Raw genomic sequence first — 25635 nt, 5'->3', positions numbered from 1 at the left:
ATAATTATATATTTTAAATATTGTTTGTTGATTTTCAATTTTTAGAATAAACCACTTGAGAAGACACAGTATGCAGGCTTAATTATAGCTGGAGAAAAGAATGTTACAGACAATAATTTTAACAAATTTGGGTAGTACAGGTGGAATGAGGAACGAAGAAGGTATTGCAGGATAATGGATTCCCCAAGTTTCAAACTGAAAAATCAAGTTCTGTAAATTGGTTAATCAGGAAATAGAGGAATATAAAGTATAATTTTAAAGGTATAATTTTAATCATCAGAAAAAAATGAAAATGTTAATTGTGAATGATTCCTCTGGGGAATAGATATATATTCCTGTAGTATATTATGTTTTTTCATGCATTGTATTACACACACACACACACACACACACACACACACACATTTATGTATACAAGTAATGCCTGAATAGGATTAAATGGAGCCAAGGGAGGAATGAAGATTGCCAGGAGATTGCAGCTTCTGTGACCAGTCTACAGCTTTGGTGGCCTCTGGATGCAGATGTGACTTTGTATCGCATCCCTATTGGGAGACCATAGCTGGGTGCATAATTGCATGCATGCGCAAAGTTTCAATAATATTAGGGAGGGGCATCTTTGGCATCATAAGTGTAGGATGTGTGCATGTCATCCCACAGCTGCGTGGTACTCCACATATCAATGTACCTGCCATGCCCATTCTTCCCCTGCTTAAACTCTGCTGCCCAGAATCTTATGTTGAAGGATGAACAAAACAACACTAAACTGGTATTTGCATAGGGATAGCCGATGACTGGATTTCAGTCAGTAGCCTGCTCTGTGATCCGTAGTGTGACCCTGATACTTAGAATTGAAGGAAGTCAGTTGAATTCCTTATCTCAATAATTTGAATTCAGAGTGGAGAAATCTGGCTGGAAGACAAGAGTGTCAGAGAGTTGCTGTACAAAGATCTGGAAACTGCAACCTTGAGATCCTTGCTGCCACCCAAGTCCACAGCTGTCCCCAGCTCCCAGTTCCCAAGGCCCTGTCTTCATCTACCTCCTATTCTTCAGTCCGAGAGATTCCATCTTCATTTTTAGACCACACATTCCCTTCCAATAACAACTCCTTTTACGTGAGTGAATTGAAAAAGTCTTTTCCTTGTAGCCAAAATCACCCAAATTGAAAGAAAATCCTGACAACTATGTTCAGTTTGCATTCAGAAGGGAAGGGAGACCTGTTGATAGCTGCCTCCTGGGGTAGTGGAACAAGCTGTCTGCATTTTAGTGCAACCCCAGCCTGTACCACAAGACCTGGGTGCATCAACTGAGATTGCTTTTTTTCAAGAAGAGTAAATTTTTAAAATTGCTTATTTTTTTCCTCTTGTTTAAATATTGGGCTATTTGCCCAACAGTTTTAAGATATTTCTGAAAGCTTCTAGTCTTTAAAATGGACTTAGGAGAAAACTAAGAAGAAATCAACTTTAATTCTCTTTAATGACAATTTTGTTTTTCAGATCCAGAGACGACAGAACCTAATTTGTTTCTGAACCTTCAAAATAGGGAACAAGAAATGATTGGAAGATGTCAGACTGACTGCCTTCCCTTTTTTAAAGCTCTCCTAGAGATCCCTTCCTAGTAGGCTTGAGAAAGAGAGAAGTTGCTGGATGCGGTGGCTCACGCTTGTAATCCCAGCACTTTGGGAGGCAGAGGTGGACAGATCATTTGAGGTCAGGAGTTTGAGACCAGCCTGGCCAATACAGTAAAATCCCATCTCTACTAAAAATACAAAAGTTAGTCGGGCATAATGGCGTCCTCCTGTAATCTAGGGAGCCAGAGGCACAAAATGGCTTGAAATTGGGAGGTGGAAGCTACAGTGAGCTAAGATCGCGCCACTGCATTCCAGTCTGGGTAACAGAGCGGGACTCCATCTCAAAAAAAAGAAAAGAGAGAGAAAGAGAAAAACAACCCCTGACCGCAAGCAAGTGGTCTGGCACCATCAGTCAAGCACTGGGATCCTAACATACAAGTTTTACAAAACATCAGGTAAGGCCACTCTGAGATCATGGTGGATCAAGTAGGACTGCTCCAAAATTATGTCTGAACATGAATATTGTACAAACCACAAACATCCCTTTCTATATTAGGTTTATCAACATACCCAACATAAAATTAACCCCGCTTCCTAATAGCATTCCATCTAAAGTAAAGCCCCACTTCTGTAAGCCCCCAAATCACCTAAGTCAAGCCCAAATCGTGTCAAATAAGTTATCTCCAATGCTTTTTAACCTTTCTAACGCTTTCATACTGAGACGCCCCACAGTGGCCCATGGAGTGTGCCCCCTCCCTAAAAAAGTAATAAACTCAACTTGCTCAGTTCCAGATATGTTCATCTGGGGTTTTTTGACAGGAATGTCATGTTGCTCCACTCCAACCCTGTTATTACTTGTCTCAGATCATCGAAGAGCAGCTCCCCTGGCGTAACTTTCTTGGTCCTCCCAATAATCACTGATGTCTACTAAGCATTTACCACTTGACAGGCCCTTCAGATGGATTAACTCATTTGATCCCCACAGTGACCCTGTGAGTAGACAGGTTTAGTACCAAATTTACAGAAGGACAAAAGGCACAATACTACTAAGTGACTTAGTGAGCCGCCTAAGTCAGCTGGTTGGTTGGTGCTGGGCTCTAACCCCCACAGCACACTGCTTCCTTCCACAGCATTCTTCTGTCACACTATGTTCTTCCGCTTCACTGAATGGCGTGTGGTCACTGTGTCATCAGCCAACATTGAAGGACACTATAAACTAGAATAAACTGCACCAGGAAATCATTGCTGGGTTTCCTGTAAGATGTGGGAGAATGCTGACCCACAGGAGAAAACAAAAATTCTCTCAGCTCTCAGTATCAGAAATAACTTCTAAGCTTCTGTGAGCAGTTAGATATTTCTCACCTAATGGAGACATTAATCATATAATTAGCAATTTTTCAACTTGATTTTAAGAAAAGTATGACGTGATTTTAACTTGACTAAACCTAACCAGGAAAGATATTCCCTTTGCACTTTTCTTTCAATGTTACTAATGTGGTCAAGGGAGCATTCCTGCTTGGTATTATAGTAATATGACTAATTAATTCTATATCTACCTTTATAACAAAGAAAGAGGGAGTTTGAGGCACAGGGCTTTGGAGGGCACTAATTAATATCTAGAGAGATTTCAATAACTTAGTTCATCATATTTTAGCTATTTTTGTAATTACCTTCCAACTATAGCCAATTATACAGGCTTTCCATTTACAAGTGATACAAAATTTCTTTTTAAAATAAATTTATTTGAGTAAAAATTTGAGGACATTTAAAGAAAAATGTTAAGTCAATAGTAGTACAGGTGGTAGGACACCAAACAAGGAAACAAAAATCATGAAGGTGTTTTGGGAAACCCTGACTTCATTTCTTGTGTTGGATGCTGGAAAGAGGAGAGTTCAATTCATGGTCATTGATCTCAAGAGCACAGGTCCTTGAATTTGAGAGTGCGTGCATTTTACCTTCTAATCGCATTCCTGGTTTTATCATCCCTTTCCTCCTCCACTTTCCCGTCTGCCGTCTTATCTTGCTACCACTATGTTTTTTCAGGGGAAAAAAAAAAAAAAAAAAACCAACAGGGGTGGAGTTCGGTGGGGGATGGCACAATAAGGAATCTTCAAGTAGTAAAAGTGACCAGGGTTACCCACTGGCCCAGGGAGGTGCGCTAAACTCGCAGAAGCCCAGAGGGTCTGACTGCCTCTGATCCTAGGAAGTTTTAATTCTTCAAGCTGGGCAGTAACGGGGTTTCTAAAGTTGCTTGGATTCTTTGGCCCTCCTGCGTCCCGGCTTCGGGTCACCATGATAGCGTGAAACGTGTGAGTGAATTAAAGTACTTCGGTGGAAAAGTAAGGAGGAGCTGCCAGAGATGCGCTCCTCCTCCGCCTTTCTGGCTGTGCTGCACCTTGACCTTCAGTCCTCCTCCCTCCTCTTTCCGCCCCCTCGTGATGGGGAAGTTCTTGGGGACCTCACGGAGGACCGGGGGCGGGGATACCGGACAGAGATGGAGACTGGCCCCGAGATTGGGAGGGGGATGGGCAGCGCTGGAGAATAACGCCCTGGAGCCAGGGCAGCGCAGCCCCAGACTCCCTGGAAAACCCAGCAGTCTGGAAAAGCTGGGTTTGGACTCGTCCCTCTTTGAAGAGTTCTCAGGAAGTTTGGGGGAGGGGCGAGCCGCGCACCAGTTCCACCGGCATCGGGCGCTGAGGGTGAGAAGGGACCACAAGCAGCAGCAAGTCTCAGTGCTTCTCATATTCCTGCTCACGGGTGGGCTCCGGGCACGCCCGGCAGGGTCCTGGGGGCGCAGGCAAGGGACCGTAGGCAGAGTGCTCGGGCCAGCATGGAGGGACTGGTCTTCCTTAACGCCCTGGCCACTCGGTTGCTGTTCGTGCTGCACTCGCTGGTCGGGGTCTGGCGAGTGACCGAAGTGAAGAAGGAGCCGCGGTACTGGCTGCTCGCGCTGCTCAACCTCTTGCTCTTCCTGGAGACTGCGCTCACCCTCAAGTTCAAGCGCGGCAGAGGCTACAAATGGTGAGAGTGCCCCGGGAAAGCGAGGGCGCACGGGGCCCTAGGGTATTGTCCCCCACCACACTCGCGGGCAGCCCTAGAGCCCATCTTCCCGCAACCCGCAGATTCTACTCGAATTTGGACCTCGTTTGTCCTCGCTGATTGCTTGGAAGGCGCGAGATGCTTGCGCATCTCTTGGGCACGCCAGGGCTACCCTAGGGTCCCAGTGCAACACTGGGAAGGCTCTATCCGTGAGCCTAGGCAAGAGTCACTCAGTCTCAGGTTTGGAAACTTGGAAGATGAGTAAAGAGAGGAAGCGCTGGTCTGTTTTGCTGAACGTGCCCCCAAATAGGGGAGTCTTGGGACAAGGAGGTTGCCATGTAGGGTGCCTTCTGAAACTGGTGTGTGTGAGTGTGCGCGGGTTACTCTGCGTGCGTGCACGTGTGGGAATGTCTTTCGCTGGGCATCAGCGACCTTCGCAAGAGCTGAGCACACTGGCCACCCTCCTAAGACGAGAAGACCCTCGCTGCACATCTGTGGTTTCATCCGCTTCCCTTCCCTCCAGCCGCTGGCGTCGCGCGCTCTCTGGCACAGCGCCAGCTTCAGGTGTCTGGGTTTGCTGGCTTTGGGGCTTGGCTAACGGCCTGCCTATCTTGCAAGGAACGGGTTGTAACGCTGGTGAAGGGACCAGCAGGTAGTGGTTCAGTCTTAGCCTCTGTGTGCAATAACTACACGCCACGTGTGGGGCTTATTTCCTCCTCGAAAGGCTTGAATGGCAATCAAATAATTGAGAAAAAGATTCTCTTGCCATTGACGAAGAGCCTCCCCCAACCCCCAAAGGAATCCATCTGGAAGTTCTCCAAGTTAGGCCTCTTTCCGTATTGATTCTTAAAATAGGATGTGTTTTCATATACATATATCAATACATTAAAAATACCTCATGTTATGAGAAAGGAGAAAATGGTATTAGGCAATTTACAGTTACATACACAATGGCATTATAGTCATTGTGTTCAAAAAAATGAAACAACCCCTCTACAGTTTTACATACTAAACTACAAAAGGCTTTGTATTTCCTGACAGCTCACGGAAGAAAACATGTTGCCTCTGAAGATGATGTGAATCTTGCTTACATTTTCTACTGTTGAAAAATTTCTAGAATTATCAATGCTCAAATTATTCAAGAACAATCCTAATTTAATACGACCAGGATGGGAATGTGACTACCCCTGGCTCCACTTCTCCACCCCCATGAAGAATTTATTAAGCGTGAGACATTTGAGGTACTTTCCAGTGTGCCTTTTGGAAATCTCAAAGAAAAATGGTGTTAGTTTCCCAAATAAGCCTCAGGGTTAAAGAAACAAAAGGGGAGAAAAGTGTTTGTTCACTCAGCAGGTCATATAACATTGACTTAACTTTGACTGAGTAGGTTTAATAAACCAGAGTGGAAATATCTTTGGTCACAGAAAGATGAAGTCTGAGGCTGAAAACTTTTCCGTGGAAAACGGTCCTGCCACCAACCGCCAGAGATTCTAGGAGACCTTCAGCCTCAGAAGAGGGGCCTGCTCTCCCCTCCAAGAGTAGACCAGAGGCCTTAACTCGCATTAAGTCAAACACTCCTGTTGTGCGTAAATACTATAGCCAATAGAACTTTACCTTCACATCTACATCTTTGTTTACTGCTGATTGGGACTGACATGTAACTTACAGCCGAGAGAGGAAAAATGGTTGGGATAAAAATGAGTGATGGTCAATAAGTCAAGTTATACAGGGAACTGGGGATATACTAGTGTTTAGAGTATGCACCTCAAAATCAGACAGATAATGGGGTAAAATCTGGGTTTTCCTACTTGCTGTCAGACCTTGAGCAGGCTACTTAATGTCTCAGCCTCAATTTCTTACCTGTGAATACTTACCTCATAGGCGATTAGAGAATTATATAAAATAATATATGTTGATTGGTGATGAATAAAAAAGCAATGATCTTTTCTAGATCCAAAGATTTTTCTTTATTTTCTTCTTCTTAAAAATATTCTTGTATCAACTAGGCACATTTTATGTCTGCCCAAGTCAGACAAATTTACTTGAGTGACTAGCCAATAAACCGTTGGTTCCAGGCAAAAACGTCAAAAAAAATTTCTCACCTTTGTTTTGGAAGAACAGACCCATTATATATATTGTGCATTATAACATGAATTCAAGGAAAATCTTGCTGGCATAGTATCTACACTTGTATTTGAAAATAAGCAAAGAAAATAGTTGATTGATTTGACTTAGTATAAAATTTCAGCAACAAATGAGTCTTAGTAAATGGTCTAAATAGGAATATGATTAATAATGCTTTATTCTATTGATGTTACCAAATACAACTGAGTATAGAAATATGTTCATTCTTGTGGTGGAAAAAGCCCACACACTATTCTGTCATAGATGTGAGAAAAAAAATCCGAACATGGGCTGCTAAAACATGTAGGAAATTATCCTTGACATAATATGGTAACAATGAAACAGGGTTCAATTTGGGGAACATTCCCTTTCTAGGTGAAGTATTCTGAGTAAAGCAAGGTATAATTTTTGTTTTTGAGTGTAAAGAAAAAATTTCCATTCGAAAATCTAGGCTGATGGGATTAAATGGAGATGAAGTAAACATTATGGCAACATCTATACCTCTATATAGAAAAATATTAATATACATTAATCTATATATATATAAATGTTTGTTCCATTGCTCTTATAGTTTTATATTTTGGAATTTACCCTACAGAACTAAAGGTACTCATATGTGAAGACATGAGCAAAAATATTAATATCCATCTTGTTTGTGGAAAGTAAAGCTGAAAGCATACTGATTATCCATCAGAGGAATAGTTAAGAATTGTGAAATATTCATACTATAGGCTATTTTACTGACATTAAAAATAATGAGCTAGATCTTAACTACTAAACTCGAGGAATGTCCATGATATATTATCAGGACACTAAAGTTATAGAGTTGTGTATATTATGGTTACATTTTTTAAAAATGTAAAAGAATTTCCCTTTGTATCAATTGAAAGCAATGTTTCTACAAGTTGAAATGAGGAGCAAAGGAGGAGGAGAAAGGGAAGGGGAAAAGGAAAAAAAAAAACCTTCCATATTGAAAATAAATAAAGAGGAATAGATTAGAATAGACTGAATGATTGACTAAACATGAATGATGGACTAAAATATATACATATATAAGGTGGAAAAGTTCTTTTCTTTGAAAATCAGATCCATGAACCTCCTTTGGACTACTCTGGGCTACTTTGAGTATTGTTCTTTTAATTTAAATTTACACTTGGACCCAAACGAGTCCAATCTATAGAAACTGTGGAACAATAAATAGAGCTATAGAGGAAAATGTGAACTAAATATTTTGAAACATAGCAAACATATGACACTTATCCAGTGAATGTTTCTTTAGCTATCCTTTGGAAAGGAAACATGGAACTGGAATTGCTGAGCTCAGCCGTCCAGGGACAAGCAACATTACATCAACACCACTAACTCACCAGTTGGAGAGGTTTAATTGGTTGGAATCCTATAGAATAGAGAGGGTGAGCCAACAACACGTCCCCTGTTAAGCTAAAAAAAATGTGTACTCCTGGAGTTTGCTTTTTTTCTCACCTAATATTTATCTGTTTCACCTGCATATTTAATTACATTTCTGTAAGATGACAATGAATATCACTTGGCTTAAGCTTTTCTTGATTTTATTTTCTATTGTCTGGGCAACAATCCAATGGATCTGTGAATTACCATTTAGGTAAAGTCAAATAAAAGGCAACATTTCAGCTGCTTTCCAGCCAATAAAATATTCCTCAGGGACAGAAAAAAATTACTAAGATTGTAACAAGTTTGAAGTCTGTTCACTCGAAAGCAGGCGTTATCTGAGAATAAGTAGAAAGCTAAGTTGAACTTACTGGCAAAAGTATACAATTTTAAGCACTAAGTTTTCCTCCCCAGATAAATCCAAGGAAAATATCATTTGTGAGTTAATAAATAATAACTCACCTATTTGGTCAACTTGCTTTGCTATCTCTCATTTCCTTTTACTTTAAGTTCAATCAGACAAGTATTTTCGAATTGCTTAGTGAGCGAGCATGATATGATACTATGCTAAACACTGTGTGACCAGACAAAGAAAAAAAGAAAACAAACACCGTTGACATTTTAAAAGGTAGCGTTTTGATACAGTGCTCAAATGTGCTGGAATCAGAATAATTATGAATATTTAGCATTTCCTATCTTCCAGGATCTTCCAAGTGTTCCACACAGATGGTCCCATTTGATCCTTTCAAAAACCGTAGTTTATTTTGTTTCTCTGTTTTCTCCCATTTTTAGATGAGAAAACTGAGGCACAGAGTTATTAAGTCATCTCTTTTGGGACCAGTTAGTTGTCAGTTGAGAAAGAAGAGTGAAGACTCCAGGCTCCCAATCTTACTCACTCCAGCTGTTCAGAGGAGAAAGGATGTGCTGCAGAATACTGGGTTGGGAACAGGGAACTTGACAGCATTTGAGCTGTCACAGGAAGAATGGGTGAGAGCTGCATCCGGAAAGAAGTGTGCGAAGGCCAGGTAGGGAGGGAGCCTCCTGGGTGGGCAGGTGAATTAGGCAACCTTGAGTAGTTTTCTCTGGAGAAGGCACTGAGTCTTTTCACTCTTCTTTCAAAAACAGTGTATGGAACATCTACTGTATTGTGTCAGGCATTATTCAAGTACTGAGAGTATGGAAGTGAATAAACAGGCAAAATTCTGCCCTCGCAAACCTCACATTTTAGTTAAGGGGCTCAGAAAATAAAGATATAAGTAATTAATAAACAGATGAATGAATAGGTAACAGAAAACAAGTGAACAAATGAGTGACCAGAACTCTGAAGGCCCCAGTGGTTTGGGTGACAGAGTGAGGGGGGTGTGCAGGGGAAGGTGCCACTGGATGGTCAGAGAGGCCCTGGTTGGGGATGTGACCTTTGAGCTGAGGCCTTAGAGAAGAGAGGGAGCCAGCCAGGCATGGGGAGGATAAGAAAAACGGACAATCGTCATGAGCCTTGAAATATTTCTGACATACCCTCAAATGACCGATTAATATTGTTTTTCTATTCTTCCCTTTTTCTTATTATTCCAGTATCCCTAGACTCCATGTTAAAAACTCTTCCGAATTTCTTTAACTTTACAATACCTCATTTTAAACACTGTGTATTAGAAATTATCTGGATGGCTCACAGCTGAAAACAGAAAAGACAAGTTTAGGAAACAGAAAGGATTATATCCTAAATTGATCTCAAATTCAAACCAATTTTGTAAAAAATTCACTGAAATCTGTTTAGATCATTCAATTGCATTTGAAAAGTTCAGCAATGAAATTGAAAACCTAGACTTGACAGATGCATACTGTGTGAAATTTGATCTTGATTTATAAGTTTTAAGCAATGTGGGAGAACTTTGTATGATGTAATTCTGTAGTATGTGATAATATGTGCTTTCCTCCATCAAAAATGTTTATGAAAATGCCAGAAAGTAGGTTTGGAAATAAAACTCTTCCTCTCCCACCCCCCACCCCAATGTTTTTGGACCCCAGAAAGGATGAGATAGAGGGATTTGAAAGGAGACCCTTTGACTTCCATATGGCCAACTTGGGCACTGGAAATTCTCCCAGAAGATAAACAGTTTCTCTCCCTCTTCACACTTCATGTCCAACTTTCCTGAAATCTCTCTTTAGCTTTTTAGTGTACCTGAGGTTTTATACTACAGGTGTACCTTATTTTATTCTGTTTTTTTTAAGGTTTTTTGTAGCCCTGATGGGAGCAAGTCTTGACGCTGTTCCAACATGTATGTTCACTCTGTGTCTCTGTGTCAGCATTTTCTTTTTAGCAATAAAGCATTTTTAAATTTTTTTTTTTTTTTTGAGATGGAGTCTCCCTCTGTCACCAGGCTAGAGTGCAGTGGCACGATCTCAGCTCACTGCAACCTCCGCCTGCTGGGTTCAAGCGATTCCCCTGCCTTAGCCTCCTGAGTAGCTAGGGCTACAGGTGCGTGCCACCATGCCTGGTTAATTTTTTGTATTTTAGTAGAGATGGGGTTTCACCATGTTGGCCAGGATGGTCTCAATCTCCTGACCTCATGATCAGCCCACCTCGGCCTCACAAAGTGCTGGGATTACAGGCGTGAGCCACCGCACCTGGTCCGGTATGTACATTTTTTAAGACATAATACTGTCGCACACTTAACAGACTACAGTATAGTGTAAATATAACTTTTATATGGACTGGGAAACCAAAAATTTTGCGTGATCTGCTTTATTGAGATATCTGAAACAAAGGTATGCTTGTATTTGTTATCTTCCTGTATGTTTGTGGGAATGTGTATTTTATATCCTGAGTCTTGAACTCACTGCAGAAGGGTGACTTAAATGTGCATCATTTCGGGAAGCACACACTGAATGTTATTAGCAAATGACTTTGTTTTTAGTAATCCAAGTGATGGTTTAAGAAGAAGAGTCTTCTTCAAAAATTAGTACCATGCTTTACTCCCAAGAAGAAGTCATATTTCTTTCGTTTGCCTCACAAAAGACTTCAGACCAATGTAATAATTATGTCTGCAAGTAGAATAGGAGCTCCAAGAAATGCAACCCCTGAATGATGGCCATGCTTTCTTTATGATCATGTTCAACTGAGACATTTAGAACTGAAAATTAAGGTTACTGATATATTTTTTTCACTTCTTGTACTTGACTGGAAGAAAAACAAAGTACAAATTAGCATGGGCAGCTCCTATAAGTCAGTATAAATATATTCCTACTTTTAAATTTCATACATTTCTTCTCATGGCAGTGACATTATGCATACAGCAACAGGACAAATCTGAATAGCTTAACTTTTTTTCCAACAGTGGAAAAATTCACATTTACATCAAGGTTTATTCTCCCCATGTGTATGTTCCCCACTACTCTGGAAGTTCCTATAACGTCTTGGTACTAGGACAAAAAGGCTTTTGGTATATAAAATGTTTTGTTAAAAATAACAGTTTCTTTCCTTTTTTTTAAAAAAAATTTTAATGTAGGCACTTTATGAAATGTACTTTTTTGGTAAGTCATACTGAAAATATATTAAGAATATAAGGCTTGTTAATGTAACATGCCAGGGTGAATGCCAACTTTGCTGCTTTTCTCTGAATATAAACCTATTACCTATAGTTATTTAAGGAGATGGGTTATATTTTATCTTTGTTTTGTCTGGCTGACCTCAAAGAGGTAGATAATGTATAACTGACTTAATGTTATCCACTTATTAGAATAAAAATCAGTCATCCTTAAGCACATAAAGAGGTTCTCTAACATCAGTGCTGCTGTAGCCCTGAATGAGGGGTTGGGGTTGTTCCTGTAGTGTTCCTTTGCTTTCTTAGTTCCCAGATTGAGCTTCCTGTCCCATACACATTTTAATCTACCTGAAATAGCCTCAAAATAAATTGGCTAGTGCCATTCTCAGACAGTCTGTTAATACTAGTGATGACGATGGTGATGAAGGTGATGATGGTGATGATGATAATGGAGGTGGCATCACTTATCAATTATTGAGTGCTGACAGTGCTACAGCCTGCTTTCTTTCCCTTATCTCATGTAATCCTTACAATGACCCTGTAAATTAGTTGCCATCTTAATTACCATTTTAGGGTGAGTACGCTAATGCACACCAACACCAAATCATTTATCCAAGGTCACAACTGATAATAATAGATAATGAAAACAATTCCTAGCATCTGGTGAGCACTCACATTTATTGAGCCAGGCATTGGCATTGCACACGTCAGGTCAGCTCCTTCAATCCTCACAATAGCCCTGGTAGTGTCTTTATGCCTCTGCTTGCAGATGGGGAAGCTACAGCTTAGAGGTCTGGAGAAGGATTCTTCTTTCCAGGATGGAAAGCTTGGTAATCCTGTGTTGAGTCCTCCCCTTACTCCATCAACCTATTTGTTATTTTTTGTATTCAGTAACTACATTACTACATAATTTTTAGGGTCAAGGATTTTCTGTAGTAGAGAAAGGGTCAAAGTTTTGTTGGTGTTTTTTTTTTTTTAATTATGTAGATAAGTGACCAGCTAAAGGAAGACTGCAATGATTTTGCTTAGAACACAGTGTAGGAAAGTCCACACTACATGCAAGAGTGTCTGGCTCAGATATACCCTTGCATAAGCAAACATTCTTGTAAAACCAAAACAGGACATAAAAGGGAGAAAAGGGGAAAAATTCTAGACTATTTTAACTTTTGTCCTAAAGAACCAATCTCCTCTACAGAACAGAAATAAGTACTATCGTCTTTATTTAGAATGGAATAAACTAAAGCCTTACACAAATAACAATTATAATGCATTTTATTTGCTCAGAGAGCATTAAAGTTCCTGTAGTCGGCAGCAATATGAGTTCATTTGTTCATTAAATAAGTATTTATTGTACCAGATGCTGTCATGGTGGTTTTATAAAAAATAGAAAATATATATAGTTATATGAGAACAGTATAAAATGACATTTAGAGAACCAAATAATTTTTCACAAATTAAGTCCAAGAGTGTGGAAAGCCTGCAGAATCAAGATACAATCAGTAAGGTGGGCTTGTTGACAAGGAACATTTCAGAGGTAAATTATTTCTGAGGTACTAGTGGTTATGAGTGCAGAAAAGAAAGATGTGCTTTTCAGGTTGAAAGAATATCATGATGGTGACAGCTAGGATTTCAGTTGGAACAATTCATTTAGGAGGATGCCATGATTTTCGTTTCTTCTGAATTATTTTATGAGAAAGATAATATGTAGATCCTCAAATGGATTCATATTTTGTCGCTATAACTAGTTCAGTAATAGTGAAACATATTGCTGGAGTTTGTGAACAACTTCAGTTGTAATAAAGCTTGTGCTTGCTTTAGGCCTACTCTTGGAAAATTTTAGATTGAGTGAGGTATATGGGGTACTAATTTTGCTATCAGTTTATATCATTATTTGGGAATATGACTTTTTTTAAATTGCAACAACAAACAATGAAAATTATAATTAAGAGTCACATTCAGTAGTATCTTCTCTTTACAAAATCTGAATATAGACAATCTTCAAGGGCTTTGGAAATACAAAGAAAGATTTCATTGCAATAGATTTTCTCAACCCATTTGAAGTTCCTCTTTGTCTCTTCTGTCATTATTTGTCTGGTCTATCCTTAAGATCACTGAATAAACAAACCTATCCACTGATCTTGGCACTTTTTTTTTTTTTTTTTTGAGACAGAGTCTCCCTCAGTTGCCCAGGCTGTAGAGCAGTGGCCCAAACTCCGCTCACTGCTAGCTCTGCCTCCCAGGTTCACACCATTCTCCTGCCTCAGCCTCTGGAGTAGCTGGGACTACAGGCGCACGCCACCACGCCTGGCTAATTTTTTTTTTTTTTTTTTTTTTTTTTTGTATTTTTAGTAGAGATGGGGTTTCACCGTGTTAGTCAGGATGGTCTCAATCTCCTAACCTTGTGATCCACCCGCCTTGGCCTCTCAAAGGGCTGGGATTACAGGCGTGACACACTGCGCTGGGCCTGATCTTGACACCTTTTAAAGCATTCTCATTTATATTCGATTTTCCATTTTGGGGGGAATTCTTATTAGCTCTTGGCCATTAAGTTGTGGCTTTCTTGCCAGGGGACAGGCACATGCAAAGGGCTTTGGGAAGAGAGGTGGTGATGAGGGACATGCTAGTTAAGAAGATTAATGGGTGGTGGCTGGGATCACACTGGTGACTTCCCAGGCATTCAGAAGCTTTGTGTTCCACAAAAACAATGGGTTCACTTTGAGGAGTTGAAGAGAGGTAGAGGAAATACTGAGGTTGTTATATTGGTCATCATATTCCCCTTACACACTAACAGAAAGCCTTTGCCAAGCAACCTTGATGGAATTCGTACATGTTAAGGCCCACTTAGACAAATGAGTCTACATGTAAGAAGGACAGACAAACTTTGCATTGTTAGACAGGTTTAGGGACTTACAAAAGAATATCATGACCTAGTTTTTTGATTTCCATGAAAATAAACTTTTATAAAGTGCTCCAGAAATTTTACTGAGGACATGCAAAATCTCCCTTAACATGAGATTTTGAAACTTGGGTCTAGTATTCTTACAACTTCAGTCTGTTTTTGTAGAGGAGAAAATATTGAGAAATGAAATACAAATAAAATCTGGATTCAATTGAAGTAGATTTTGAATATTATTTTTGCTTCACTTAAATATTATCCATTTTCAGATATATACATATGATCAGAAGACAGACAGAGAAAAACTAAACAAGGTAGTGATATGTCTAATTTTTCTTCTACAGGCTTACTTATACTGTTGTTTGTTTATAAAAACGAATGGGTGTTATTTTTTTCGATAAGAAAACATTAATAATTGTCATTTTTAGAAAGAGAAAAATGGAATCCTAATTCTAGACTAATGGTGAGTCAAAGTAAATAAAATCTACTGTAGGGCTAAATTGCGAAATGTCATGACATATCATTTTGTAGAAAACATTATAATTTGTTGAAATGACAACTTCGTATGGTAAATAATATTTTACTTTTGGATGAAATGAACTGACAAAAGCAATGAGTAAAGCTTTTAAAAAGCTTGGAGCAGTGTCTAATATGTAGCAGCACCTATATATATACATATTTCATAAACAAATAAAACAAAACAAATGAATTTTTAAATAAACAAGTAAATATATAAAGAGAAAAAATCCTTTGAGATGGTGCTCCTGCTTGTGTACTTGGGAGAGAATTGGTAGGTAGGCTAAGAGCTATGGAATTAAAACAAAGAAACACAACTTCATGGAAAAGAAAGATTTTAAGAGGGCTTTATATGAAAATATAGTTGAGCAAAGTAATTTGGCATTAAAGAATTCATGTTGGACAACTTTGGTATTCTGAAAGGTAATTGAGATTCTAATAAATCTGAGTTTATAAGGGCAGATAGCTCACTGGTAATAGGGTATTGTCCATTTGTAAAAATTTTTCACTTGGACATGTCTTAGTCATTGAATCATATATTTATCAGCTTTTTATCAGTCCAATATATTGTATGTTTATAAAGTTATCCAGAAACCTTATATAAATGATTTGTGAGTTGGCCAGAACTTTCCATGGTATTAGTCATCATACAAGGTACTCCACATCTCCTTACTCCTAATGCCATCAAGACAAAGACTAAAATAAAACCTGGTTTATTAATTTTTAAACTTCACACTCTTCTTTGTTCTAAAAATGAATTGCACTGACAACACATGATCAAGAATACTGCAAACCCTCAAAATAGTAGTTAATGGCAATGATATCACGCTAAAATATTAAATCTTTCATAGGAGTGGAACATATAAAATTAGTTTTCTTCTGTAAAACTTCCAATAAAAATCAATTTGTGATGATATTTCAAGAAGAAATTTTTATTCAAACCAGCAACAGAGTGTCAAGATAGTAGAAACTATAAATCAACCAGAGCCTTATCGAATCACTAAATGTTTGTAGTGAGCTCATCATATGCCAGGTACTTTGGAAGGAGCAGAGAGTATACGGTCAGCCCTTCATATATGCAGGCTCCACATCTACGGATTCAACCAACTGCAGATCAAAAATATTGGGGAAAAAAACCACAATAAAATACAACAATGTGACACTAAAACATAATACAAATGAAAAACAATACCATACAGCAATTATCTACATAACATTTACAGCTATATCAGGTATTATAAGTAATGTAGAGATGATTTAAAGCATAAGGAGGATGTGCATAGGTTACACGCAAATACTACACTATCTTATATAAAGAAGTTAGGCATTTGTAGTGTTTGCTACCTGCAGGGTTTCTAGAACCAATCCCCCCCAGATACTAGGGGATGACTCCAATTTCGAGCAGACAGGCACAGTTCTGGTGCTTGCATTATTTAGAATTGCTTGGAGTCAACACTTAAATAATATCAAATACACACATATACATATGCACATATGTAATTATAAATGTTGAAAATCTATGGCATGAAAGTGACCAGAGAGGGCTAATTTAGACTTGAGGAAAAAGGAAAGTTTTCTGAAGTCCCACATAACTGATATGAAATAATCTGGTTAAAAGTAGGAGAGAGGGGGTATTTCTAAAGAGAGAAATACGTATGTGAGGGCTTCAGTTGGGATAGCACTTTGCTCTGTTTTTTTGAGAACTGGAAGAACACTGTTATATGAATACAGTTGGAAGAATGGCAAGCAAGAGCGCCCAAGAGGTGGGCAGGGCCCTGAGTGGGCAGCATCTTGTAGGTAGTGATGGGCAAATGCTCCATGCAAACCACGGCAGTGTGACAGTAATTGCCTCAACATTGATTGTGAAGTTAAGCATAACGATGTTTGTATTCAACAGTACAAGAAGGGCCCTTGATTCAAGGAGTTTTATATAGGTTTAGTTTTTGTTGTTGTTTTTTTTTTTGCGTTTTTTGAGACAGAGTCTCACTAAATTGCCCAGGTTGGGTGCAGTGGTGTGATCTTAGCTCACTGAAACCTCCACCTCCCGGGTTCAAGCAATTCTCCTGCCTCAGCCTACGGAGTACCTGGGATTACAAGTGCAAGCCACTATGCCCGACTAATTTTTGCATTTTTAGTAGAGATGGGGGTTCACCATGTTGGCCAGGCTGGTCTCAAACTCCTGACCTCAAGTGATCTTCCCACCTTGGCCTCCTAAAGTGCTGGGATTACAGGCATGAGCCACTGTGCACGGCCTTATACAGGTTTAGTTTTGAGAATCACTGTTTAAAAATATAAGTCATTATGAATTACATAAAAAACAGTCTCCTAATTGGGTGTCCTCTGAGTCCTTCATAAGCATAAATAACAAATATGTAGCTGTGAGTACATTTTCAGAGCTGAGTCTAGGGAAAGCAGCAAGTACATTTATTGAGCACATAAGATGTCAATCTCATTGCATACATTGTCTTATTTAATCTTCGTAACTACACTATGAGATGGGTATCATTTTCCCCTTTTTACAGATGAGGACATTCAGTTTCAGGGAAGGTTGTGAAATTCCAAAGATCAGTGCATGGAAAAGGCAGGATTCAAATTTGGGTCTTCTAAGTTTCTGAAATTTATATAGGGTCTTACTAACATATAATAATTCAAGGGTCATGGCTAGAAGAGGTTACTTGATACCAGACCTCTTGAAATGAAAGCTCCTTGTAGATATCAATAGTCTCTATTCACTTTATTTGCTCAGTCCTTCCTTCTTCCATAAATTCAGGCATTCAAATATTTAAGCATTTGCTTAATAGGCATTAATTTGAGACTTAGTAAGACACTGTGATTCCACTGGGGAGAAAAGAAAATGAAGGAGTGGGAAGAGGAAAGAGATATAAGGAATGTATAAGACCCAGGACCTTTCTTCATGGAACTTACATTAGGAAAGGGAAGTCTTACATACACATAACTGTAAAACAGTACAGCATGTGTTGGGCTACAAGAGAAATACAGGTTAAGATTAATTCCTGCTGTGCCTTTAAAATACAAGTAGAACATTGGTTGGATAGACGTGCAAGAGAAGGACATTCCAAAATAAGCTTTCATAATTTTGGGAGATATTTGCTGTAAAACCATTGCAGAACTTCTCTCCTTAGATTAATCAAACTAAAAGAGCAGAGAGCACTTTGTTCTTACCAGAGACACGTGGTTAGTGAAACAAGGCTGAGGATTGAGTGGAATGTAATTAATTTTTGGGCCCTCAATATGATTCCTTTTTCCTTACCCCTTTCTTCATTAGGTCAAATAATCTAATGAAGAGGATTGAAGTGAGAGGAACTTTCCAAAGCTTTTTGTTTGTTTTATTTAAAATACACAGTCGGTTGTAACTACTGAGTTGCTCAGCTTGGTAGGATGTGGTAAGGGAAGAGGAAGGAAAAGTGGAGATAAGATCGGATAATGAAGTCTTCGAATATCAGATTACGGAGTTTAGATTTTCTGTTATGCAACACAAAACATCTTGAATCTTGAAGTTTGTTTGTTTATATAACCAGTTTCCCAATTAGAGGAAATACGTTGAAACAGGATAGTACTTTTTTCCAATTATAGAAATAAGTCTTATGCATAGAAGATGTTAAGGGTATTGTTTGTTTTATTTTTAACCTCTTTCAAGAGCTATTATATGTTCAGGCTATGGTTTCCCTAGATTATTATTGTTACATTATTGTTAGGGAGGGGTTAGTCTCAAAATTAATCCCAAGAGACTCAATGAAATTGCAATCCAGCCAATATTTCATGTCTCCAAACCAAAATATGCATATTCCTACTGTCCCTCTGACCTAGAATTCACTTTCTTTCCCAATTTCACAAGGGAAATATTATCTCCTGATGTTTCCTTTGATATGTGAGGTCAAAAAGTTAATTGTTTTTTTTTTTTTAAGAGCATGCTAACCATGGGCTTTTGATATCTCTCTACAGCTTCACCATCCTCCAAGTCAGATTTTAATAATATCATGACCCATAATCTTTTGTTTCAAAATTGGTTTTTGCAGGAAATCAAAGGTGGGGGAGTATCTATATTAAATATTGATTTTTTAAGAGACCTCTCTTTCTCTTGCCCTTTCTCCCTTCCTCTCTCTAGGAATTGAAAAAATATATTAGTGAAAGGGTTAATAGCCTTTAAAAAAATCATTCTAAATTTTCTCTTTTCATTTCACTTTTCTCTCCTGAATTATAATAACACAGTTTGGGTAACATTTCATCTCGAATAATTCTATGTGTTGAGCAATTAACATGTCTATTTTCTAGGTCATTTCAAACTGTTGCTGTGTATTAAAAGCATTTTAATAAAATTATAGTGACATAATTTTGACTTTGAGATGTTCTGCAATGCAAGAGTCCTCTAAAATAAAGTTTAATTTGTTTTATTGTTTGTTTGTTTTTTCTTGAGATGGAGTCTTGCTCTGTTGCCCAGGCTGGAGTGCAGTAGATGATCTCAGCTCACTGCAACCTCTGCCTCCTGGGTTCAAGCAATTCTCCTGCCTCAGCCACCTGAATAGGTGGGATTACAGGCCCAGACCACCCTGCCTGGTTTATTTTTTTGTATTTTTAGTAGTGATTGGGTTTCACCATGTTGGTCAGGCTGGTCTCGGACTCCTAACCTCAAGTGATCCACCCGCCTTGGCCTCCCAAAGTGCTGGGATTACAGGCCTGAGCCACCGTGCCCAGACCAATTTGAAGAAATAAATGTGGAAAGTATGTTATTTTTCTTATTTCAGCATTTTAAGGACACATTTCTGTTGTACCATGTCCAATAATAATACTAGTAATATCTACCTATTATTGAATGCTCACCATTGCCAGGCACTGCTTTACGGGAAGTAAAATTAAAAACCCTGTGAGATAAATGTAACTGCTGAATTGTCTCCCCTTCCAGATTCTAGACTGAAGTCCTAACCCCAAATGTGACAATATTTGGAGATTAATTTGCTCATTAAGGTTAAATAAGGTCTTAAAGGTAGGGTGCTAATCCAATAAAACTGGAGGCTTTATAAGAAGTGGAAGAGACGGATATCTGAGGACACATGGAGAAGGCACTGTCTAGGTGTCAGGAAGGGAGCCCTCACCAGAATCCCACTCTTCTGGCCCCTTAGTCTCAGACCCCCAGCCTCCAGAGCTATGAGAAAATTAGTGTCTGTAGTTTAAGTCACATAGTCTATGGTATTTTGTACAGCAGCCTGAGTTGGCTGATACAGTGACATTTTTGTGGATTAGGAAACAAACTGAGATGTCAGTGGCAAAACTGGCATTTGAACCTGAGTGCGTTGGATCACAGAAGTCCATTCTTCGGATTCCTCTCTGAATTTTGAATGACAAAACAGTGAATATAGGTAACTTAAAAAAAAAATACCAAAGGCTTACACTGTTGGTTGTTGGTGTTTTTATTTTATAGGTTTAGCAAACCACACACAAAGCCAATGGGTTACTCTTATTCCCAGGCCTTATCATCTGATTTTTGTGTTCTAGCACCATATTATTGTTTGAGCTCTCAGAGTTCCAGGTTAATGTTGAAAAATGTAGCCATATCTTGAAATTGTAATGTCTAATAAATCCAAGATTTATTCCTGCTGTATTTGCTTTTTGTAAAACATATTAAATACAAAATATCCGGTGTTGTGCCTGAAACTAATTGGCAGTGTCCCATTAAACCATATCAGAATTAATGTCTATTAATTGGATTAGAAATTCAGCGAGAATGACAGCTGCTAGTGCCTTTTACAGTTACTTTGTTTCTTTATAATCCATATGGCAGAAATCACATAATGCTTTTTACTTCATTGAAATAAACACTTTGAGGGTACACAAAAAGGTTTGACTGAATGTGGCCAGAGTATGTGCATTTTTTTCATTCTTTCTCTTAAATTTTTTTTTGAAAAATTAGCTAAAATTAGCTAAACTATTTTTTCTTCTCTCTTTTCACAGGTTTTCACCAGCCATATTTTTATATCTGATTAGCATCGTTCCATCGTTATGGCTTCTTGAATTGCATCATGAGACCCAGGTACTTCTTTTTGGAAAGTAGGAATTGACATATTCAGCAATAAGCTACTTTCACAGTATGATCCAGTTTATTTTCAGAATGCACTTTTCTAAGGAACTGGAGTTATCAAGAATTGAATAAATAAGAGGCTATCAGCAAAAGGAAGTGAATCCATGATTTGCCAAAAAAAAAACTCCAATAAGAAATATTACATTTATGTAAGATTTAGGATTATATAGTGAATTATCCATTTTGTGTTAGAGATCTTATTACTAAGACTTCCCCTGTCCCCCACCCCACAGGATGGTAGAGTTTACATGGGGGTGTGGAAATTTGATTTTAACGCTTTTAGCTTCAGTGAGTTTCTATGTTGTGCTAAGAATGGGCACGCCTCAATGATCTGGCATCCTGTAAAGTGACACTTTTAGGAATTTCAAAAACAAAAACAAAACCCTTATCTGCACTCAGCTATATAAATACAGTTAAACTTATAGGAGCCATTTAAAATAGTCTTTTTTAAAATGCAGGTTATGCAGATTACAGGAGATTAATTTTTGAGAGTCCCAGGGCTGCCTTAATGAAATAGAAATTCTTTTCTAGAGCCCTGAAACTAAGATTAAAGGGGAGGAGTCTTGGGACCCACCACGTGGAAGGTGAGCTTATATGTATTAGGAGATCAAATTGTCATAGAAATAAAATAGTAGCTTCCAACCGGGCGTGCTGGCTCATGCCTATAATCCCAGCACTTTGAGAGGCCGAGGCGGGTTGATCAGGAGGTCAAGAGATGGAGACCATCTGGGCCAACAGCATGGTGAAACCCTGTATCTACTAAAAATACAAGAATTATCTGGGTGTGATGGTGCGCTTGTGTAGCTTCAGCTACTCTGGAGGCCAAGGCAGGAGAATCACTTGAACCTGGGAGGTGAAGGTTGCAGAGAGCCGAGATTGCACCATTGCACTCCAGCCTGGCAACAGAGCGAAACTCCCTCCCCAAAAAAAGTAGCTTCCAATAAGAGTCCCTAATTTATTACAGAAATTTTTAATATAGCTGTTTTCTACATAGACAACTCTAATAAGCAGTCTCTAGGTTGGATGCAGTCATATACTGCTGTTGATGTTCCTGTACAACTCTGGGGAGGCCAAGTTACTGAAGTCCATCAGATTCCAGCTTTGACTTCATAGTTCAGGTTACAGGACTATGTTACAGAGAAATGCAGTTATGAGCTAATAATATTTTGGTACCTTCTCTGATAAAATACTTTGGAAAAGATCTGTGAGAATTTGGACTTACATAGATTTCTTTGTTATAGTTGGTCATTTTATAGCAAGGTTAAGCCTCCAATATGTAACCCTATCTGCCTCCAATGTATAACCTTATTTGTAAAAGGCTTGCTCCAAATTATAGGCACACAAAGGGGAATTTAGTTCTGTGGACTACTTTTGAAGAATTCCACAAGCAAGTACCAAGAATGTAGGGATGAATAAAACATTTTTCTCCTTTCAACCTCCTGCTAAAAATCACTGAAGTCATATAGGCTATCCCTATGTCTGTAGCAAAAGAGTTTTTGTAACTGTATGTTTTTGATTCAAGTTATTATGGCTTTTTAAAACTATACTGTAAGGTGTTAGGGGACTATTTCAATCTCTTTACTACTTACTACTTTCAAGGGTATGAAAATAAGCTCTAATGATTTGAATCAATTGTTTCTTTCACATCCAATTCTATGACATGGCTATCATACACAATAACCATTCATTTCCCTAAATGCTTTTATAATATAAATTTGTTGCACAATTAATTGATATACAGGTCAAATCCCATTACAACAAATAACGTGCAACCAAAAGTTCCCTTTTTAAAAAAAAAAGATTTTTGAGCCCCGAACAGTAGCTCTCTAATTTTCATACTACAAAAGAAATTGAACCTTTAGTAGTAATGGATTTGACTCATTTTGACAGTGAGAATTAAAACGAATGCCCAGAGATTGAATTGGGTGGACTGAGCAGAAATGAAAGTAGATAAATAGTAAGAGAGAAAAAAAGTATTGGAATTGCAGTTAAAGAAATAAGAAATGGCAGAATAAAGGGAGTTACAGCAATTCTTCTAGTTTACTCATTTAGAACATTTTGGGAGTGATAATAATCACTTTTCTTCAGGTAGTCTCCTGTACTTTCACAAATGTTTTCACATATATGGACCCAACAACTCCATAAGTTAGGCATGATACATACATTTCTATTTTAAAGACGAGGATCCTGAGACTTAGAAAGGTTAAGTAATTTTCCTAAGTTGATACAGTGAATACACAGTAATGCTGGGGCTTAGAACCTAATGGATATCTAGTCCATTAAACCACATTGCCCTTCTCAGCTATGTGTTCTGTGTTTTCGAGGAGTTTGCATCAGAATTATCTGAGTTGTTCATTGTAGGAAAGAGTAATTTAATTTTCTTTCACATTTTCCATTTACTCTATATACTATATGTTCTAACCTATGACTTGGCATTAGGAAAACATCCTGACCTATTTCATGACACATTTCTCCTAGATGACTAATTTCTTACCTTCATTCCTGAATCTGGCTGGGTCTACACGTATGGGAACAAAACGTTTATGACAATGATTGTGACCTTAGTTCTTAGGTCCATTTATGAAGTGGCAAGATTAAAGTAGTGGAAACATTCTGGTCATCTTGTTGTCACAGTCTTGTTGGACCCAAAGGAATATTTTTGAAGCTAATAAGAGTTTAATAGACACAGCCTATTTTTGAATAAGTCATGTTGGTACCCAGATAATCTATGTGAACTCATCTATACAAGGCAGAATGTAAACAATATAATCCCCAAAATAATACAAGTCAGGCCAGGTTTTAAGAGTGAAGTAACTTGTTCACTGCAGTCCCAATGTAGAGGCCACTTGGAGGAAAATCTCATAAATCTATAACAAATAGAATAACCAGAGTGGAGAGCAACTCAGATAAGTTTTAATACCATAATATGGACTATGAAGCTATTTGCTTCCAAGGTATCTCCTACTGCACTAAAACATGGCCTTTTTTCTTAAAAAGCAAGATGTTTATGTATTTTAGTGGTAAGAATGTCAAAAACATATTAAGGTCACCATTTTTAATACATAGTCTGTTTTCATGCCTACAAAGTGGTCAAAATGTATTTCCTATTGAAATAAATCTTAAATAAAGTCACCAACATGCTTTGCAATGAAAATGTGTTGCTTGGTTAAAGATTTAATTTTTATCTTCATTATCTTTTCTTGGAGCCTTAGCTGCACACATACACACACACACAAAGTGTGCAAACAACTGTATTTTTGCTCCTACAGATATGGCATATGGCCATTTTTCTCAATTATTCTTGTCATTTCAACCGTAATACTAGTCGTTTGGAAAGAGAGTAGAAAAAACAGCTTCTTGCAGACTTTCTTTTCTGCTTTTTCAAGTAGCTTGTAGAATAGTCGATGATGTATCCAGAATAATTAAGAAAAATACACTTCTTACAGCATTAATTTTTTTTAAAAAAATAAATCCTCTCTAAATACAAATGTGTGATCGTGGATGTGTGGTGGTTGTAGTGGCGGTGGTGGTGCATGTGCATGTGTTTCAAAATATGTTAGCACTGCAGATGTTTGAAAAACCTTCAACTTTTTTTTAAACCAGTTTGTACAATTTGCGTTGGGTGCAGCTACATTTTCAAGTGCCACCCCTTTCTTTTCTTATATAATTTTTCCTTTTCTTACTTTACCTCGGATTCCCAGCATCTGGTGGATAAATATCATGCACAATTCACTTGCAGAAATTTTATCATACAAAATGAAGAAACAAAAAAGGAAAAATGCCATTTTTATGTCTGTTGTTGAATTTTCCATAAACCTAAATTGGCTTTTACACTGTCACTAAAATGTATGTTTTGGTGGGTGAACATGCTAATTTTTTAGGTTGTTACAGTACTTGACAGTCAGGATCAAAAATGATTGGATTATTTACTTAAGCAATATGATATTTTAGATAAAGAGGCTTCTGGATAAGAAACAAACTCTCAAAATACTATATACACACACATACACACACACAGACACACACTGTGGAATACCACACAGCCATAAAAATAGCAAAATCACGTCCTTTGCAGTAACATGAATGAAGCTGGAGGCCAGTATTCTAAGCAAACTAACACAGGAACAGAAAATCAGGTATCACATGTTCTCACTTATAAGTGGGAGCTAAAAACTGAATACACATGGACACAAAGATAGGAACAACAGACACCAGAGACTACTTGAGAGGGGAGGGACAGAGGGAAGTGTGAATTGGAAGGCTGCTTATCAGCTACTATGCTCACTACCTGGGTGATGGAATTCTTCATACACCAAGCCTCAACAACATGCCATTTACCCATGTAACAAACCTGCAAGTGAACCCCCAAAACCTAAAATAAAAGTATAAAAAGAAAAAAAAAACACCGTAATTTCCTTGACCAGGATCATATATGTTTTATTGTTGTCAC

At 38.2% G+C, this 25635-nt stretch overlaps 1 protein-coding gene across 1 annotated transcript in view; it reads left to right on the top strand.

The window, feature by feature from the left end:
* The first annotated feature begins 4028 nt into the window (after positions 1-4028).
* The window catches only part of TMEM26 (transmembrane protein 26), a 47388-nt gene continuing 25781 nt past the window's right edge, over positions 4029-25635 (top strand). Inside the window, exons 1-2 of the mRNA XM_003258147.3 lie at positions 4029-4588; positions 21059-21137. Of these exons, the coding sequence (XP_003258195.2) occupies positions 4398-4588; positions 21059-21137 (270 nt within the window). The 5' untranslated portion in view covers positions 4029-4397. The remainder of the gene's footprint in view (positions 4589-21058; positions 21138-25635) is intronic.

Source organism: Nomascus leucogenys, chromosome 18 (genome assembly GCF_006542625.1).
Source record: "Nomascus leucogenys isolate Asia chromosome 18, Asia_NLE_v1, whole genome shotgun sequence".
NCBI lineage: Eukaryota > Metazoa > Chordata > Mammalia > Primates > Hylobatidae > Nomascus > Nomascus leucogenys.
The sequence above is the reverse complement of the archived record's forward strand: the minus strand, read 5'-3'. Positions and strand labels throughout refer to the sequence as shown.